The 19399-nt window shown below is 42.7% G+C and overlaps 1 protein-coding gene across 1 annotated transcript in view; it reads right to left on the bottom strand.

The window, feature by feature from the left end:
• Positions 1–7358: 7358 nt before the first annotated feature.
• The window catches only part of ACACA (acetyl-CoA carboxylase alpha), a 290659-nt gene continuing 278618 nt past the window's right edge, over positions 7359–19399 (bottom strand). The window contains exons 54-55 of the mRNA XM_075264375.1: positions 8117–8253; positions 7359–7625 (exon numbers count right to left, since the gene is read on the bottom strand). Coding sequence (XP_075120476.1) covers positions 7499–7625; positions 8117–8253 — 264 coding nt within the window. The 3' untranslated portion in view covers positions 7359–7498. The remainder of the gene's footprint in view (positions 7626–8116; positions 8254–19399) is intronic.

Here is a 19399-nt window from a genome sequence, read left to right as displayed (position 1 = left end):
GCCACGGCCCCCCCTTGACTATTTTTAATCACAGTATCTGGGTTTATAACAAACATGTGATATTATTACAGACATATGAAGATAAAATATATTTTTGGGCAAACGGCAGCGAGGAGAAGAAAAGTAAAAGTAGGAATAGAATAGCCTTTTTAAAGGCTATGCCAACATTGCTTGAGTTAAAAACATGTTTCCCCAATAATAGAATCCCTTTAATGTGATTCAGATGAAGGTTAGAAAATATTTCACACATATCGTTGGTCACCTTTTTTTTCAATTGATAAATCAAACCGGTAGGTAAACCGTTTTTTTATTGTCTGAGGTATTTGCAACAAGTACAGTATTACATAGCATTCCAGTTTTTCCAGATAGAACTTGCAATCACATACTTTCCACCTTAAATCATTATTCTCTGTTTTCACATTTTACAGCTGCAAATGTTTCCTACTGTATTAGTGTCTATTCACATGCAAAGCAAAGTACTGTAATAACTCTACACTCTAGAATGTGTGCAGTTTACCTAAACTCCAGAGACATCAGTGAACTAACCGTTTAGCTTTAAAGGGGTCCAGTTTTCAAAAAATAACAGGATGCATCAATATAAGACTTCACTAATATATATCCTGTTTAAATATAGCACCGTCCATCTGATTTATTTTCAGGTCAATGTCCTCAGAGTGACGTTTCATTTGCAAGCTCCCAACCCCCAAACCCCCTGCCCCATGAGCAGTTTACCCCAAAAAAAAAGAAACATCACAGCAGTACATGACCTCCCACTCATGAGACTGACTTATCACCTGGTCAGATATGCAGCGGAAAGTGAATCTACACAGACTGAAGAAATGAGACACAAGACAGACACTGTGACACAAAACAGGGAGAAAACCTGCACACAGGGAAAGTGGAGAAGGGAGAGTGAGAGCAGGCTGATGAAACATTGGAAATGTAGTTTGTCCACAGATTCACTGCATGTAAATAACAGTGATACAAGGAGCAGCAAGTAAAATAAAGCCAAGCAAAGGATTCACAATGGAACAGTAAGTATTTAGCACTTCTGTGGAAGAATTTGCAGTTAATTTTTTGAAACTGGATTTGAAACCCCTTTAACTGGCTTTGCACCCTGGTAACAGAAAGGTATTAGAAATCTGGAATGGAAATATATTCTTAACCCCTTAGCGACCCTTGACGTAACTGTACGTCATGGGTCGCATGGGGATGTATGGAGCGAGCTCACACGCTGAGCTCGCTCCATACACGGCAGATGCCGGCTGTATAATACAGCCAGGACCTGCCAATAACAGCAGCGGTCGGTGCCCGAGCCGATCGCTGCTGTTAACCCTTTACACACTGCGGTCAAACGTGACCGCAGTGTGTAAACGGCGCCGGCGGCATGGGCGCCGCCATGTTTCCCCGATCGCCGCCCTCCTGAACGTCACATGAGGGCGGTGATCAGTTGCTATGACAGCCGGAAGCCTATTGAAGGCTTCCAGGCTTGTCTCTGCACTAGATCTATTAGACGATGCCAGAGGCATCGTCTAATAGAAGTGCTGGGATTCTGCTATTCACTGCAGTACTGTAGTATTGCAGTGAATAGTATGAGCGATCAGACCCCCTAGGTTTCAAGGTACCTAAGGGGTCTGATCATAAATGTAACAAAAGAAAAAAAAAAGTTTTTAAAAGTATTAAAAAAATAAAAAAAATATAAAAGTTCAAATCACCCCCCTTTCCCTAGATTAGCTATAAAAGTAATTAAAGAACATTAAACATAAACATATTAGGTATCCCCGCGCTCCAAAATGCCCGAACTATTAGAATATTAAAACATTTATCCCGTACTGCGAACGGCGTAGCGGCAAAAAAAATAAAAACAGCCAAAAAGCGTTTTTTTCAACACTTTGCCTCCTATAAAAAATTGAATAAAAAGTGATCAAACCATCAGATCTTTCCCCAAATGGTATCAATAGAAACGTCATCTTGTCCCGCATAAAAAGACACCACAACCAGCTCCATACATGGAAATATGAAAAAGTTACAGGTGTTAGAACATGATGACACAAAATTTTTTTTCTATTTTGCAAAGTTTATCATTTTTTTAAAAGTATCAAAACATTTCAAATACTATATAAATTTGGTATCACCGCGTTCGTACTGACACGTAGAACACAGGTAACATGTCATTTGTACCAAACAGTGAACGCTGTAAAAATTAAACCCATAAGAAAATGGCGCAAATGCATTTTTTCTCCAATTGCACCTCATTCTGAATTTTTTTCCAGCTTCCCAGTACATTGCACAGCATATTGAATGATGCCATTACAAAGTACAATTTGTCCCGCAAACAATAAGCCATCATGTGACTCTGTGAACTGAAAAATGAAAAAGTTATGGCTCTTGAAATGTGAGAGAGGGAAAAACGAAAATGCGAAACCAAAAAATGGCCGGGTCCTTAAGGGGTTAAAGTACAAATAACAAATACAGATGCAAAATATGGACTTCTGCATTTTGTTTTTGTCAGTAATTTTTTTTCTGTAATATTTTTGCCACATTTTATGCACAGCCCAATTGCAAATACTGGACAAAAATATGGTTTGCATATATAATGCTTGAACAATAGAAATGTGACTAAATACTTCACAAAAATGACCTCAATATTTTTATTAATATTGCATGGGCTTGTGAAAATGAAAGGAAACACTTGTAATATTACACAATATTTTATTTAATTTAACCTTCACAGGTTAAAACATTTTGGCCAAAATTGTAGTTTCATTGTATCAGTTTTATGTGTTATAATGTAAAGATGCTCAGAGGGCAGACATTACCTGAGAGTACGGTAAATGGTAAAAAAAAAAATGTATATTTCACACAACAATTTTTACAAAGTGCCTTATCTAGACATTTTTAGGGCATCCTTAGTAATCTCAATGGAAAAAATGGAAAATAAAAAGCAAGTAACAAGAAACAGTTCTACAAATATTCCCTATGACTTTCATTTCAAGAAAGTCATAGGGAATATTTGTAGAACTGTTTCTTGTTGCTTGCTTTTTATTTTCCATTTTTTCCCAGTAGCTCTATGATACAGCAGTCTATCTGGTATCTACATATAGGTTACAGAGATCACATACATTGCTGAAGAGTCAACAACAATCTTCAAATAATGATGAGTAAAATGTTTTTGACAAAATTCTTGAAAAATAATTCAAAGGAACAATTTTGACAGCATATCACAGCAATCTATACATGTATTTCTGATTCACCTGTAGCGGATTTTTAAATACTAGTATTGTACCCTATACATGTAGTGCCTTATCCTTTCAGTAAAGATTGCCTAGTCTACAGTAAATTCTTAAAATACAGAAACTCTTTTTTGCTCTCTGTTGTGGAGACGTTTATTGACCAATTTTGTAATATATTTTGTTATCCTATCTAACTTCCTTTTTATTATAAAACAGGCTGTAACATTCTGTTTAGTAACCCTCTAACTGAGATGTTAAAAAGAAAAGTCCGTACACGGTCCTGTGAATATGCAGAGCTGAAGTATTTACTTCAAAAGGTCTTACCTCTGGTTTTACACCACCTAGAAAAATGGTTCTGGTATCATAAGAAAGAAGAGATTCAAGTACTAGCTATAAGTGAACCGATTTGACCTTAATATACAGCAGTTCATGCTACATATAAAATCACATTCTTGACCGTGTTTATAACTAGTGATAATTCTTTTATAGCTAGAACTTTAATCGCAGCATATAAAAGCTAAGAACCTCCGCTTCCTTGTTATATCAGAACCATTTTTTTTAGGTGCTATAAAACTAGGGATACAGCTATTTGAAGTGACCCCCCCTTTAGTAAATGCTTCAGCTCTACATATTACATGGAGTACAGGTGTACAGGGAGAGATTCCCTGGCACTTCTTAGTCAGAGCATTGCTATTGAAAACTTCACAGCCCGTTTTCTATCAAAAGTTAGTTTGATAGGTTAATAAAGTATATTACAAAAATGTTAAACCCCCCCCATCTTGACACAATAGCCAAAAAATAAAATGGGAGTTACATTTTACCTATTAGCAAGTAAAATGCAGGGCAACATTAACAGAACAGGAATTTACTGACAACCTATAGGCATTTACAGTGTTGCTCGTATTAGACTCATCAACTCAATTATTGTCTTATCAGGATATCTCAAACAACCTGTACTATGAGATTCATACAGAAATCAAAAGTAATAAGCTTACTCTATATGATACCATACATTGGGGGAACTGTTCATAAAAGCTTAGAAAACACAAAAAGTCAATACAAACCATATAAAAAAGCCTAATGTGTAGCATTACTCTGCCAGGAATTATAGGGATGGCCATCAGCAGGCAATTTGATGTACGATAAATAACTATTATTATGAGCAGGTCCATGTTTAATGTTCATGCCTCTTCTCTCGAGGGTCAAATAATCAATATCACACTACATGCTTACAATGCACTTTCTTTCTGGTGTACTTGAGTCAGAACACTTAGTCTTCAGTTATTGATGGTCTACTTCTTCACTTTGAGGCCTCCTACAGTTATTTTGCACATCTGTCTGCTGTGTGGTTCTACAATACGACTGGCACAGTATATCAAAAGTTGCAACTGGATCACAAATGACCTTTCTAGAAAATGTGCACAAAACTAAGTATCAGTGCATAGATACATATAACCCAGAGGTGGAACTTGTGAGAGGGCTATAGGCCATCAAAACTCAGATCTGAGCAGCATATCTGGGCATCTTTCATTTACATGATGTGTTGAGTAGAAGTATGTAACTTGTTTGGTAACAGTAATAGTGTAATAAGTTACCTGTAGAGGTGTAAACTAATAAATAACACAAACTAAAGAACACAAACATTTAGAAAAAGTCAACAACACTACACAGGAATGTCTATTCTCCAACAAGGATTTATCTGGTATGAAGCTATTAAATTATGCGCTTTCCAGTTAGTGCTCATCCCATTGACGCATCTTATGACAGGCATAAGGAAAGTGCAGGACTGTGACCAATTGTAAACTGCAACTAATGTAACACTTGATAACATCGTACACTGTACTGCAACAGAACTAGAAAAAGGAGCAGTGTGTCCACTAGAGGTCAAGTGGTATGAAAGGAGATGAGGAAAAGGAATATAAAGAATAACTGAAAGGGGTCATAAAAGCAGTAGAAACATTATAAAGACATAAGAATGGTGGAAGGCAATGAAAAAAGGATACAATAAATAAAGCACTAAAATATGAAAACACAAACTGAAATGTCTTAAAAATACGGCAACTAACTGGATTCTAATTTACATTGTCTGCGTGTATGCAGCGGTTCATTGTAGTGCTTTGCTGGCTTCTGCTAACAGCTTTTTGGCAGCCATGATTGAAACTTAATAGGACACCGTCTTCATTCAATACATCATTAACACTATTTCTGCTTTGCTTAGTCTATGTTGAGGATTTAGCAGGCAAGCGATAAGTGTAATGTATTTATTCCATGTCATTCTATTCATACTTTGTTCCGTCTCTACAAGATGGAAGGCTGCCGATTTATGGCAAAGAATTGTCATGCTGCACTTTAAAAATGTCTTCTATCCTATCCATGATATATATTTTCAGAAATACAAATGTGTTGGATGTGAGTCTGCCTTCCTCTCCACACTATTAAATACAGTTTTATTTCATTGTTGCTGAGGCTACCGATACTTATGAGTGGCAGCGAGACATAGAAACCACTGACAAGAGATGCAGTCACCTGAGCAAATGAAAATAAATTGTGTTTAATACTCCATGGAGAGATGGATTTGATACATTTTAAACATTTGAAGTGTCCTTTAATTTAGTGCTGACATGGCGCAGACAGGCACTGACACATTTCTCACTATGCATTTGTATAATTTGATGTGTGGGAGTGTTATTTTACAAAGGTCAATGAATATTACACAATTGTTATTTCTAGTAATGAGATGCTGGGACATGAGATTCTGGGGAGGAGGAGGAGGAATATATTCTTCTACATACTGTAACTTGGGCCACTTGCAAATATGTTTGTTGGTACAGGCTTCACTTCTTTTTGCTGATGTTTGGTAACACAATTACATAGTATTCCCATGATCGATTTATATACTGTGAATATATGCAAGCCCTTTCTTATGAATCCCTTGGTTACATACATTTTTTCAGAGTAAAATGTCATTGTTATATACATTATTATATTTATGCAAGTTTAACCAGCTTTTTGAATTCTTAACTGGATGAAATAGTTATTTATTTATTTATTTATCTATTTATCATTGTATATATTGTCCTGATGTTCTGCCCTTTCCCAGTTTCCCTCCAGCTTCTGCCTCTTTCTTCTCCTGTCTTCTTGTTTTTTGTTTTCTTTTCCTCCCCTTCCCAGTTATTCCCTTATTTAGTGCCCTGCTCGGGTCCTCGGTGTTGCCTGCTTGCAATGGCCATTAATCCACACACCTTATTCGAGACAGTACCTCCACGCCAGCTAATTGTTGGCCTCTTGCGTCATGATATTCACTTTTTTGTTTCTCCTACTTGTATTTGTAATTAATTTTAAAAAATCTCAATAAACTTTGACTAAACATAAAATGGTTAATTTTTAAATTGACTTCTATTTTTTACTTTTTTCTTTTCTCTATTTTTTTTTATTTCACACATTTTTTTTTCAGTGTTAATAGAAAAGCAAACCACATACTAGCAAATGCTAATTCTTCTCTTGATCCGGTAGAGCTCATTCAGTGTTATTAAAGCAGCAGACATGACAATCCTTTTAATATTTTTGGGGGGACTACAATATTGATGACCTAGTTTTAGTGTTAGGTCATCATTATAGATTGGTGGGGAGTTCGACATTGGTACTCCCAACAATTAGCATTCCTGGCTAGAGCCACATGTTGCAGATTTTTTTGCGTTTTTGAGCCAAAGTCAAGAGTGTCTTGAAAAGGCATGGGAAATATGAAGCATTAATGAATTACCTTATCCCTTTTGCTGAATCCTTCTGGCTTGAATTGAAAAAAAACATGGTAAAACCTAAAAAGCAGCTTTTCCACAATGTGATACTATTCCCTATTGGGTCACTGAGGCCTCAACTAGCAAGCAAACAAGTCAATTCTAACCCATGATTAGAAAGCTTCCACTTCTAGTTACAAGACCAGTAGACAAAGCTCCTTTGAAAAATAGAAATCGGAACTGATGAATGGCAATTCTGGATTCTCAAAAGACATATATATATATATATATATATATATATATATATATATATATATATATATATATATACACACATACATATACACACACTGAAGGTGTGTCATACCTGTCATACAACCTGTATATCACAAAACCAAAGCACATAAAATACTTTACAAGAAAAAAATGGCATTTTAAAAGGTTGCACTTATCATCCATTAGTTATACAGTAAGTTGTCGTTCTAAAACAGTACAGTGTTATGTCAAGATTGGACAGCAAACTGCAGGGAATTATGTAGATGTAGGAGAGTCCATGGTTGACAGAATTCGTACAATTTCAGCTCTCTGTGTTGGTGAAATGTGCTGTGTCATATGAACAATAGAATCCATGGCAACTTCTGGATTTTCTTGTACCAAGCTGTAAGGATAGCGACAGATTATAAATTAGCAAAAGTATTTTATGAAAAGAAAAGAAAAAAAGAACAAGTTCCTCAAATGAAAAACACAGCAGAGACTGTCATCAAGTGAATGTTTAACAACTGCGTACACAGGATGGAAATGAATTCAGATTTTTTTTCCAGGGAATTTAACTATTACCCCACTGATGTTACTAAAAGTACCCTACTTCTTCATCGTACCACCGTTGTAAATGGCGTAAACACAAAGTACACAAAACCTACATGCACATTCATTGCTCATTCATAGCATCTGTCTTTAAATCCCATACAATCCCTGTAATCCCTATATGGCTGAGATGGGACGAGGCCAGGATTATGGAAACAGCCAAACTGGTTGTTCTAGGTGGTTTTCACAAATCTTATTAGGCTGAGCTTGAAATATTCCTTTACAATAATACACATAGTTTGTGTATATATAATAATTTGGAATAAAGCGACTCAATCAAATTACCTGCGAATTTGTTTGAGGATGTAATCTCTAGAAATGTATTTGATATTTTCATCCACCACAGAACGGGACCCCTCTTCTTCAATCAGTTGTTTCTCCAGCCATTCTACCACATCCTTATTATTATCCCATAGGTAAGCCTGAAAAAGAAGGATTGTTATTTTACAGTCTGCTGCTTTCAGAATAATGCATATGTACGAAAAGAGAGGTGACTTGGCGCCCGTAATGGTAAGTCCTAGGCTCAGTAGCAGCCCACTGGAACAGTTGCAGCTCCTACTCGGACACCAACCTGCGGTCTAGGAGATTGTAGAGTGCTACTGAAAGATGACTGAATTCCAGAGACAATTCATGCAAACAAAATAACATGTATTGGTTCCACAAACAGTAAAAAGGCAACGCGTTTCAACACCGATCAAGTGTCTTCATTAGGCCAATAATAGCTAACTTGTCCAAGCCTAGGGACAGGAATGAATGCTGCACTGTGATAGGCTGAGACAGTTTTAGACCATTTTAATAAATGTGCCCCAAAATTTGCAGATGATCTCCCACTGTTTATATGTGACCCCAAATCTGCAATGCCTGCCATAATGTCTGTAATGGACAAAAAGGTTGGACCAGAGGTCCGTCATAGGAGAACCGCGCTCCCTGGTGCACAGAAGAGGAGGGTAGGCAAGGATCCAAATTCAAAATTTTTATTGAAATACCTACAGCATAATGTCTGTAATGAAATGCTGTAGCTCTGAATTGGGTTTCTAAATTATTGTGCTAAATCTGAGGCCATGCCCATGTACAAATCAGCAGATACGATAAGGGGAAGTGTTTCCAACCCCTACAGGTTATATCCCACCTATGTTAGGCTTATGGCCCTTCTTTCCGTACTTAGCATTTGTTGTTTGTTTTTATTTTTGTTTACCATGTCGTATTCCTTATTTCCTTTGAAAAAATTAATAAAATCTGATTACACCTATATCACACTTATATTCTTGTAGTTTGAGAGATTATGTCATGGAGGCCATTCTCTTTATCTTCAGCAGATAGATGTCATTTCATTAAAATTATTTCCTTTCCAAAACTCACATTTCCTTCGCAAACCAAAAAAAAGAGGCAGATGACAGAACAAACTGTGCCGTCAGTTTATTTGGGGAGGTAAAAAAATTAACAGAATCAGAATTTGTTTCAGCCGGATAAGTATGTTGAAGGCATGATCTTCCCCAACTTTCACCATTTGTCAGCAAACCTGCATTACACCTTTAATGCTCTCCTTATACTAACTTTCAGGTTGACCTAGGCTTGTGTGCTCAGCTAGTACCACACCCAGTAGGGTTATTGCATCTACACACTAATGACATTTTGTGGGTCGTTAAAGAGAATTCTCTCATTTGCACAACAAAATAAACTGGCAAACACTCAGAAAGCTTGGGCAACTGAGCCCATACTACTCTTAGCTAAGCCCAGATTTTTGAGCAGTAAAAGCCCCCATTAATATATGGTATAGTGGATTTGCCATTTGACAATATCCTTTATATCACCCTAAAAAATTTTCAACAGTGGTGTAAGTACAGCCATAGTGACCTTAGAGGGCCAAGTGGGCCCCTGCTGCTTTTTTTTGTTTTCTTTTTTAGGCCGTTATCTGCTGGTAATGGTCCCAGCAGGTAATGGTCACAAATTACTTACTGATCCCATTCCTGCTCATGGCCACCGCTGCTTCCCCTTCTGCCTTCCAGGGGGTCCCATGCGTCCTATATCATGCGGCTGGGGCCCCTTAGAAGGAAGAATGGGAAGAGGAGGCAGGCATGAGCAGGAGAGGGGATCAGTAAGTAAAGTCCCGGGCCCACAGCAAGAGTATTCTTTCTAAAAAGACACCAGAGTATAATGATAATTCGTAGATGGTGAACCCAAAATTTTCTGGTTGTGCTGAAATTGAAATTTTTGCAATATTAGCAACAAACACTGTTGGGGCTACAATGGGACATAATACTGTGTGAGGGGCTACTATGGAACATAATACTGTTGAAGGGTTGCTATATGACATTATATTCTGTGGAAGGTCTGCTATATTAAATTATACTGTGTGGAGGCTGCTATGGAAAATTATACTGTGTAGAGGGGCTGCTATGGGATAATATATTGTGTGCAGGGGCCACTTTGGGATATTATACTGTGAAGACACAAACTGTTATGGAATATTATGATGAAGTGAGGTTGCTTCAGACAAACTATAGCTAGTCTGGGAATGCTGCTGTCACATGGGCCATATTATTGGACCACACACCTGTTCAAATTTGCCCTAACCACATAATGATAAATCACATAAATGATAAAACATAACTAAAAATATTGTATGACAGATTAAGTATTGTTCACACTAGCATCATAAATTAATTTTATAAAGGAACTAAAATAGTAATGCACCAATTGCCAAATGCTAGGAAACCTAACATTAATAGGGATATGGTATTTTTTAATGGTACGAACAAAACTTCAGACTACTAGACAATATTCTTACCATCAAAAATATTGAAAAGGTTGACAATCCCCCCAACTAAGTCTCTCAACTCAAATGTTCACAGAAACTACGAAAGAGACATTGATCATTTTGCATATCAAAATCCTCAAATTATATACATTTCTACATAAAACGCAGTAGGACGCTGTGTAAGAATGCCCGCAATACGTAGTTAAAACATTAAGATCATTTCCATCTACAGGCAAGGCATTTCATGTACTCAGTTTCCAAGTTTTCATCTTGACGGATGGATGACCACATTATCATTTAAGAGTGTTTAAAACCTAATAGCTACTCTCACTCCTCATTTTCTTTACAAATCATTTAGAGATCAGTTTGTTTTGCTACCACCAAGCCAAGTTCCTACCATTAGCGCTCATTCATATTTATGCAATTTTGTTTGGGTAATTAAACACAAAGCTTGTGCTTTAAAAGCAGAAGTCGCTGGGATTTGTACATGGAAATCGCGATGTCGGTGACTTTAGAGAACGGTATCATTCTATAGAAGAACAACAATTTTTGGTTAATTTATGCCCCACATACGATGACTGACAATGAAAAAAATATTTAGTTCTGCTTGTCCCATGGTGTTAACCCATGCAAGGCAGATTCATTCTATTAACTAAGTAGCACTGCTGAGGTGTAAAAACAGAACACTGTTTCTTATTGTATACAAATATATGAAATGAACAATACCCTGAACCCCCAAATACTGCAAAAGCTTGTAGTTCCTTATCCCCTTCCCACCAGTGACATTTTTCGATTTTCTTTTTTTCACTCAACACCTTACAGACCCCATAACTTTTTGATTTTTCTGTTCACAGAGTCATATTAGGATTTGCAAGTCAAATTGTTCTTCATAATGGTAGCATGTATTATTCTGTACAATCTACTGGGAAGCTGGAAAAAATATTCATAATAGAGTGAATTTGAAGAAAAAGTGCATCTGTGCGATTTTCTTACTTGTTTTTACTGCGTTCATTGTGCAGCCAATATTGACATGTCACCTGTATTCTATGCTTAAGTACGATTCCAGGGATACAAGATTTATATGGTTTTATTTACATTTTATCCCTTTAACAAAAATCCAAAACTGCAATAATTTTTTTTCTTAAAGTCGCCATATTCTGACAATCATAACTTTTTTATATTTCCATGTATGGGGATGTATAGGGCGTCTTTTTTTGCGGGGTCGGGTGTACTTTTTAGTTATACCATTTTGAGGAATGTCTACTGCTTTGATCACTTTTTATTCAAACTTTTATCAAAGGCAAAACTGTAAAAAAAACCAGCGGTTTGGCACTTTTGATATTTTTTCCTACGATGTTCACTAGACAGGAAAAATATTTGCGTATGTTTGTAGACACTTTTATATGTACTCTAGGGAAAGAGAGGGTGATTTGGCTTTTTAAAGAGGACCTTTCATGAGTTTGGGCACAGGCAGTTCTATATACTGCTGGAAAGCTGACAGTGCGCTGAATTCAGTGCACTGTCGGCTTTCCTGATCTGTGCCCCAGGTAAAGAGCTATCGGTCCCGGTACCGTAGCGCTTTACAGTCAGAAGGGTATTCCTGACAGTCTGTCAGGTACGTCCTTCTCCACAGCAGCGCCTATCGCGCTGTACAGTGTGAGCGGAGAGTAACGCCCCCTCCCTCTGCTCACAGTGTCCGTCCACTGAATTCAGCGCACTGTCAGCTTTCCAGCAGTATATAGAACTGCCTGTGCCCAAATCGGTGAAAGGTCCTCTTTAATACATATACATATATTTGAATTTATTATTAGACCCCCCCCCCTAGGGGTCTTGAACCCTAGGAGTAGGAGGTCTCTTTACTAATGTAATGCATTATAATGCTAATGAATTGCAATGCATTGAAAATATAGCATGAAGAAAAGTGGAGAATTGACTGCTATATGTCATCCGCAAGTTACTGGATGTACACATTTTGATTGTTAAATTTCCTATATAGATTGGTGGGACACAAGGAAAAATTTTACTTGGCATGCTACATGTGCCACATCTCCTTTTTATCTTGATTATTCATATGTGTCATAACACAAAAGCAAAGGCCTTTTATTATTTGGAGGTTTGATGTGGAAATACATGTACACGTAAGCAATACAAGTAATATGATGATTAAACTACTTGCATAGGGGGCGTGGCCTGGCGATGAAGGAGTGAGGACGCGTCTTGCCTCAGCTCCGTCCCGGGCCTCCGGATACCTGCGTCTCCTCAGCTGACCGGCTCACTTACACTGCCCGGGAACATGGGCAAGTCCCGTCGGAACACACAGCGCTCCACATCTACCCCTCCCCGGACCTCCAGGGACACGTCCATAGAGGGCTTCCTCCGGGGTCCGCGCGCGGGCACCGCGATCCCCGGCCCTGCTTCTAAGATGGCGGCTGCTTCCGGGTCCTCACCACGCAACACACCACCTGAAGCAACGGCTCCCCGACGGCTCGTGCCTTACCTGCTTCTGTGGCTGACTCCTCCGGCTCCTCTGGTCACACAGCAGCTGCTCCCTGCTGGAGGTAAGCCCTCTACCCTGCCGCTGGGCTCCCCCTAACCCAGACGGGCCTCTGCTGCCCACCTGCATACTGCCTTTAGCCTGCATGTGCCCACTGCTGCTCCTCTGGGGACTATGGATCTTGCCTCTGGACCTCAGGGCAGCTCTGGGACTCCGACCCTCTCATCTTCGCCTGGTCTTTCTGGACTTAACCCCTCAGCCGCCTCATGGTCTGCGGTTGTGGCCTCTGGTCTTCGGCCCTCCCTGCTCTCCGCTCCTGGCGCGGGTTCCCTCTCTGCCCCTGCGGCTCCACATGGCGGCGCCCTCTCGGGAGATGCTGTCCCTGCCGCCTCCCTGACTGACACCCTGGCTGAACTCCGTCGCCTCAGTGCGCACTTGGCGGCTGTTCCTACTAAGTCTGATATGGAGGAGTATGTGGCACGTCTGGAACAGTCCTATAAATCTGAACTCGCTGTCGTCCATTCTGCGGTTCAACAGCTTGAGGTACGAGTTGACGGCCTTGACGCCTCTGGGGCCTCCCATGACACCCGCCTTGCTGCTCTGGACTCCACGGTTTTGGCTCACACTCAGCAGTTACAGTATCTTACGGATCATCTGGATGACCTGGAGAACCGCAATCGGCGGAATAACATCAGGGTGCGTGGCCTCCCAGAGTCTATTGAACCTCAACAATTGGAAGCTACCCTGCGCCTTCTTTTCAACACGCTGCTGGGGGTCCCTCCAGATTCTCCTATTGAACTAGACCGCGCTCATCGCTCCCTGGGGCCTCGTCCACCTGACTCTTCCAATCCAAGAGACGTTATTTGCAGGGTTCACAGATACCAATTGAAAGAGGCCATTATGCGTAAAGCCCGAGAGTCTCCTCAGGTCAGGTTCCAGGACTCTGATCTTCACTTGCTCCCGGACTTATCCCGCCTTACCCTGGCCAAGCGGAGAGCCCTGAAACCCTTGCTGGATATCCTTGTTCAGCATCAAGTTCCTTACTCCTGGGGATTCCCTTTCCGGCTTCAGGTCCGTCACAACGGCCGACTGGTCTCCCTCTGCCACCCGGACGAGCTCCCGTCCTTTGCCGCTGCCTTGGGCCTTCCTGCCGTTCCTGCAATTTCTTGGCCTTCTTTCGCTGGTGACGTTCTTTCCACATTGCCTGCTCGGCCCCAGAGGCGTCCTAGCTGACGTCGTCGGGGGCGCGCTTCTCCAGCGGCGGATTGCCAGGATGCCGCATCTACTGCTTCGACTTGACTCTTAAGATTTGTATTGCTGTGAATTCTTTTTTCTGGTTTTAGGCCCTCTCCTTCTTTTCTCTCCTTTGTTGCGAGGTGTGGGGCCTCCCCCAGGGGTACCTGTGTGGCTCTTTCGGTGTTTTTGCCTCCCTTTTCCCCTGGGCGACGCATCTCTGAGGTCTTTTTTATTGTTCCTTAGCCTGCGTTTGACTTGTTCGCCTGGTTTGTTTGTTCTTTTCATCTTTCCCGTTACACCGGTCAGCTGTTTTGTATTGTCTGTATTTATGCTGTTTTATTGCGCGGCCTGGGGGTCCGGGGTGGGGGTCGGCTCCTTTGTTGAAAAGCCCGTTCCCCACCGGGGTCTCCACGCTACCTTGTAGTGTGGGTTTTGGCACTCTACTGCCTTTTTCCCCACCTCTCTTGAGTGGAGGCTGTTCCTCCACCCCACTGGTTTGGTTTTTCTTGACTGTTTTTCTGTTAGTGTCTTGTCTTCTTCTGTCCTTATCCGTCTCTTTTACAATCTTCGCCCAGTTGGTCTTTGTCTGCTGTCTTCCCCTTACTCCCCTTGTCTTACTTGTCTTTCTTTTACTTGTGTCCTCCTCCCTGGCCCTGTTTTTCATGTCTTCTCTTAACTTCTGCACCTTGAATGTACGGGGTCTGAATGTTCCTCAGAAGCGTAGCCAGATCCTTTACCAGCTACATAAACAGCGGTCTCATGTTCTTATTCTTCAGGAGACTCATTTCAAGAAGGACCATGTGCCAGACGTCCGTAGTCGTTACTACCCTCTCTGGTTTCACAGCGCCAACCCGATCTCCAAGTCCAAAGGGGTATCTATTGCCCTCCACCGCTCTCTGCAACACGAGGTATTGGACACCCTTATTGATCCTGACGGTAGGTTTGTGTTCCTTAAACTGCGCATTGCGGGGACTGTCCTCACTGTTGCTGGTTGTTACCTCCCTAACCAGAATCAATTAACGTATTGTAAAACACTGATTGGCAGGTTGGCAGACTTTTCTGAGGGGGTGGTGGTCCTGGGTGGCGACTTTAACTTTGTCCTTGATCCTCTTGTTGATTCTTCCCCTCCTCGTCCCCCCCACGCCCCTGCCCAGTTGCGGCGTTTGGCGTCGGTTCTTCATCGTTTCCAGTTGGTGGACACATGGCGTATCTTGCACCCGCAGGATAGGGACTACACCTACCATTCCCCGGCTCATAACTCTTATAGCCGGATTGATTTCTTTCTGACCAGTCATCACGCCCTCTCCTGGTCCCCTGCTGTGCGTATTGGCTCTGCTCTTTGGTCAGATCATGCACCTGTGTCTCTGGAAGTTCCGGGCCTAACCCGTCGCCCCTTTACTTGGAGGCTGAACGAGAGCCTTCTTAAGGATCTCACTTGTAAATCTGCCATTGAAGGGGCCATTAAGGACTTCCTCCTTACCCATGCCCAGGACACTACTGCCCCCCCGCTGCAGTGGGAGGCTTTGAAGTGTGTTCTGCGAGGGATCCTGATCCAGCATGGTGCACGTCTGAAAAAGGAATGTAGCGCCTGGGTGGCTCACCGGCTTCGGGTTATTCATTCCTTAGAGTCCTCCCACAAGCGTACTGGTTCCCGGGCGACCTTCACTGAATTGCTTAATGTTCGGGAGGAGCTTCGCTCCTTTCTGGATAGTATGTATCTTAGGACTAGAGATCGAATCAGAAAGCATTACTATGAGTTCGCTAATAAATGTGGCCGCTCTTTGGCGCGTCGTCTCCGTCCTCGCGATCCTGTCCCGTATATCCCTTGCCTGCGTAATACAGCGGGTCAGATGCTTCACAACCCAGTTGACATTGCCGCGGAATTTCGTTCTTTTTATTGCGATCTGTATAATATCCGGGGTCATTATGCAGACTTAGCCCCTTCGGCCCTCTGTGACAAAATACGGGCGTACGTCGCGGACACCCCTCTCCCCACCCTTTCGAGTGATTGCAGGGCCTCCCTCGAGGCTCCCTTTTCCCTGGAGGAAATCTCTCTTGCCATCCGGTCCTCCCCATCGGGCAAGTCTCCGGGTCCGGACGGGTACACAGCGCAATTCTATAAATGCTTCGGTTCTCTCCTTGCGCCTATGATGACGCAGGTCTTTAACAGCGTGAATGACTCGGCGTCGTTTGCGTCTCAATCTCTTTCCGCTTTGATTGCGGTCCTCCCCAAGCCAGGTAAAGATCCCGCCTTTCCGGCCAGCTATCGTCCGATATCTCTCATTAATGTGGATGTTAAGATGTTTGCCAAGTTACTTGCGAATCGTTTGTCTCCCTTGATGCCGGCCTTGATACACAATGACCAAGTCGGCTTCATCCACGGTCGAGAGGCCCGTGATAATGTGTGCAAGACCATCCTAGCGGTCTCGGTGGCTCGTTCCTCCAACTCTCCCTTGTGTTTGCTCTCGGTTGACGCCGAGAAAGCTTTTGATCGAGTCCACTGGGGTTTCCTTCGTGAAACTCTTCGGCAGGTGGGGGTGGGCCCCGGTTTCTTGGGTAAAGTCTTCGCTCTCTACGGGGATACTTCGGCTCGGGTCAGGGCAAACGGGGTCCTATTGGACTCCTTCTCTGTTCGGAACGGCACTCGCCAAGGTTGTCCCCTATCGCCATTGCTGTACGCCTTGGTTATGGAGCACCTGGCTGTGGCGATACGGAGTTGCCCGGAGGTTCATGGCTTGCGACTTGGCTCCCGTGTTGTTAAGACTGCATTGTATGCGGATGATCTTCTTCTATATGTCTCGCAACCGCGGGTGTCGTTCCCAGCCATCCTTCGGGAGTTTTCTCGCTTTGGACGCCTTAGTAATTTCAAGATTAATTTGTCAAAGACGGAGGCTCTTAACGTTTCCCTCCCCTCGGCAGAGGTCGCTCATCTGGCGCGTGACTTTTCGTTCCGTTGGCAATCGTCGTCGCTCAAATACCTCGGGATACATATCCCCCCGGACCCTTCCCTCCTTTTTCGCCTAAACTACCTTCCGCTCCTCGATAAGGTTACGTCTGACCTGTGTGCCTACGGCGCTAAGTCCTTGTCCTGGTTCGGTCGTATCCACGCCCTTAAAATGGACGTTCTCCCGCGTTTTTTGTACTTATTTCAAACCCTCCCCATTCCGTTATCTCGGGATTATCTTAGCCGGGTCCGTTCGTTGTTTGGGAAGTTTGTTTGGGGGGCGTCGCGGAGTAGGCTTAATTTCCGCACCCTTACTCGGCGCAAACAGAGAGGGGGAGCGGGCCTGCCTGACGTTCGTTTGTACTATCGAGCCTCGGTGCTACTCCGCTTGTTCGACTGGCGATTCCGCCTACGCGACAAACAGTAGGTCTCTATAGAGGCGGATTTGATTTCCTCCTCGCTCTCTTCCCTGCCATGGATCCTGTCTCATTTTCGGCCCAAATCTGCGGGCCACTCCATTCTCTCACTCCACTTTCTTAAAGTCTGGGATCAAGTGTGCTCAACTGGAAGGTTGGCTAGGGTTCCGGGACCTCTGTCTCCCTTGTTCGGCAACCCTATGTTTCCTCCGGGCCATTCTGTGGCTAACTTCCTCTGTTGGCGTAGAGAGGATGATGTCCGCCTTCGTCAGGTTGCCGGTGAATCCTCTCTCCCCCCTTTCGCTCAGTTATGTCTTTCCCATCCTGATGTCCGCCTTTCCTGGTTGGAATACGGCCAGTTGTCATCCTTCCTGCGGAAGTTTTCTCTTCCTCCCTTGCTCTCCTCGCCCTTGACTACGCTGGAATCTTATGCGGCGGGTTCGGTTCCCCTCCCGCGCGCGCTTTCCACCCTTTATGATCTTCTCCTTAACGACGCCACCCCAGGGCTCCCCTCTTTTGTGGAGTCTTGGAACTCTGATCTCCCTTCGAGTCTGCCACCTGCTGATTGGAGTAAATCTTTCACGTTATCTCATAAATTGGCTATGCCTTGTAGTGCGCATGAACGGAACTTTAAAATCTTGACCCGTTGGTATAGGTGTCCCGACCTTCTCCACAGGATTTTTCCTGCTGTTTCGGACCGGTGTTGGCGCTGTGGAGTCGAAAAGGGCACCATGCTCCACATTTGGTGGGACTGTGACGTTTTACGGCCCTTTTGGGATGCAGTCTTCTCACTTTACGCTGAGGTATATGATCACCCTGTCACTCCTACTCCCCAGCTGGCCTTACTATCAATTATACCTGGTAAGCTCTCCCGGATTAAAAAGAACTTATTGGGTCATTTCCTCATGGCCGCCAGGGCCGTCATCCCGCGACATTGGCGGAGCTCTACACCACCCTCGATGCTTGAATTCCTTCAGGAGCTTCTCCTCATGCGGAGAATGGAGGCTCTGGTTGCGGAGGACTCTCCCGACTCCTCCCGGTTCGACCGGCTCTGGCGGCCCTGGATGATCTTTCAGGAATCTTCTGCTTTCTCGTCTTTCTTCCTTGACTAGTCTCTGGCTGCTCTTTCCTTTCTCTCCCCCTCCCTCTTCTTGCCCACCCTTCCTTCCCTCCGTGTCTGCTTTTTCCCTCCCTTTTGTGGCTGTCTCGTCATTGTGTATGTCATTTCTGTTCCCATATAGCGGTTGTCGCTGCTTTCCCCTCTCCACCTCTTTTCTCTTTTTTGCTCTCCTACATGTGGCCTGGATTTGGCCTGTTTTTGTTATTTTGTTTCCCTTATTTTTGTGATCACGCGGCCCATTTGGTTTTTCAAGTTGCGGGGTTGGGGGCCCTCCCCCCCTCCCCATTTATACTGTTTGGGGCCTGCGTGCCTGATTTGTCAACCCTTGTTTTTTTCTTGTATCTTATTCTGTTCAACTGTAAAAATTTCAATAAAACCCGATTATACATAAACTACTTGCATAACTTATTTGCACATTTAACCAGTTTAAACATTACATTGTGTGCATCTCTGTGACCAATGGAACCCTCCAAATTTCTAGGTGCGTCCGTTTGCAATTAGCTGCTTATAATAGTCCTCCCTATATATTCCATAAAATCTAGGTGTGTGTATGTCATTCTAGTAAGGCTTTGTTTGTCATATATGCCCAGTAGAGTACAG

The sequence above is a fragment of the Leptodactylus fuscus genome, chromosome 2 (assembly GCF_031893055.1).
Source record: "Leptodactylus fuscus isolate aLepFus1 chromosome 2, aLepFus1.hap2, whole genome shotgun sequence".
Lineage (NCBI taxonomy): Eukaryota > Metazoa > Chordata > Amphibia > Anura > Leptodactylidae > Leptodactylus > Leptodactylus fuscus.
The sequence above is the reverse complement of the archived record's forward strand: the minus strand, read 5'-3'. Positions and strand labels throughout refer to the sequence as shown.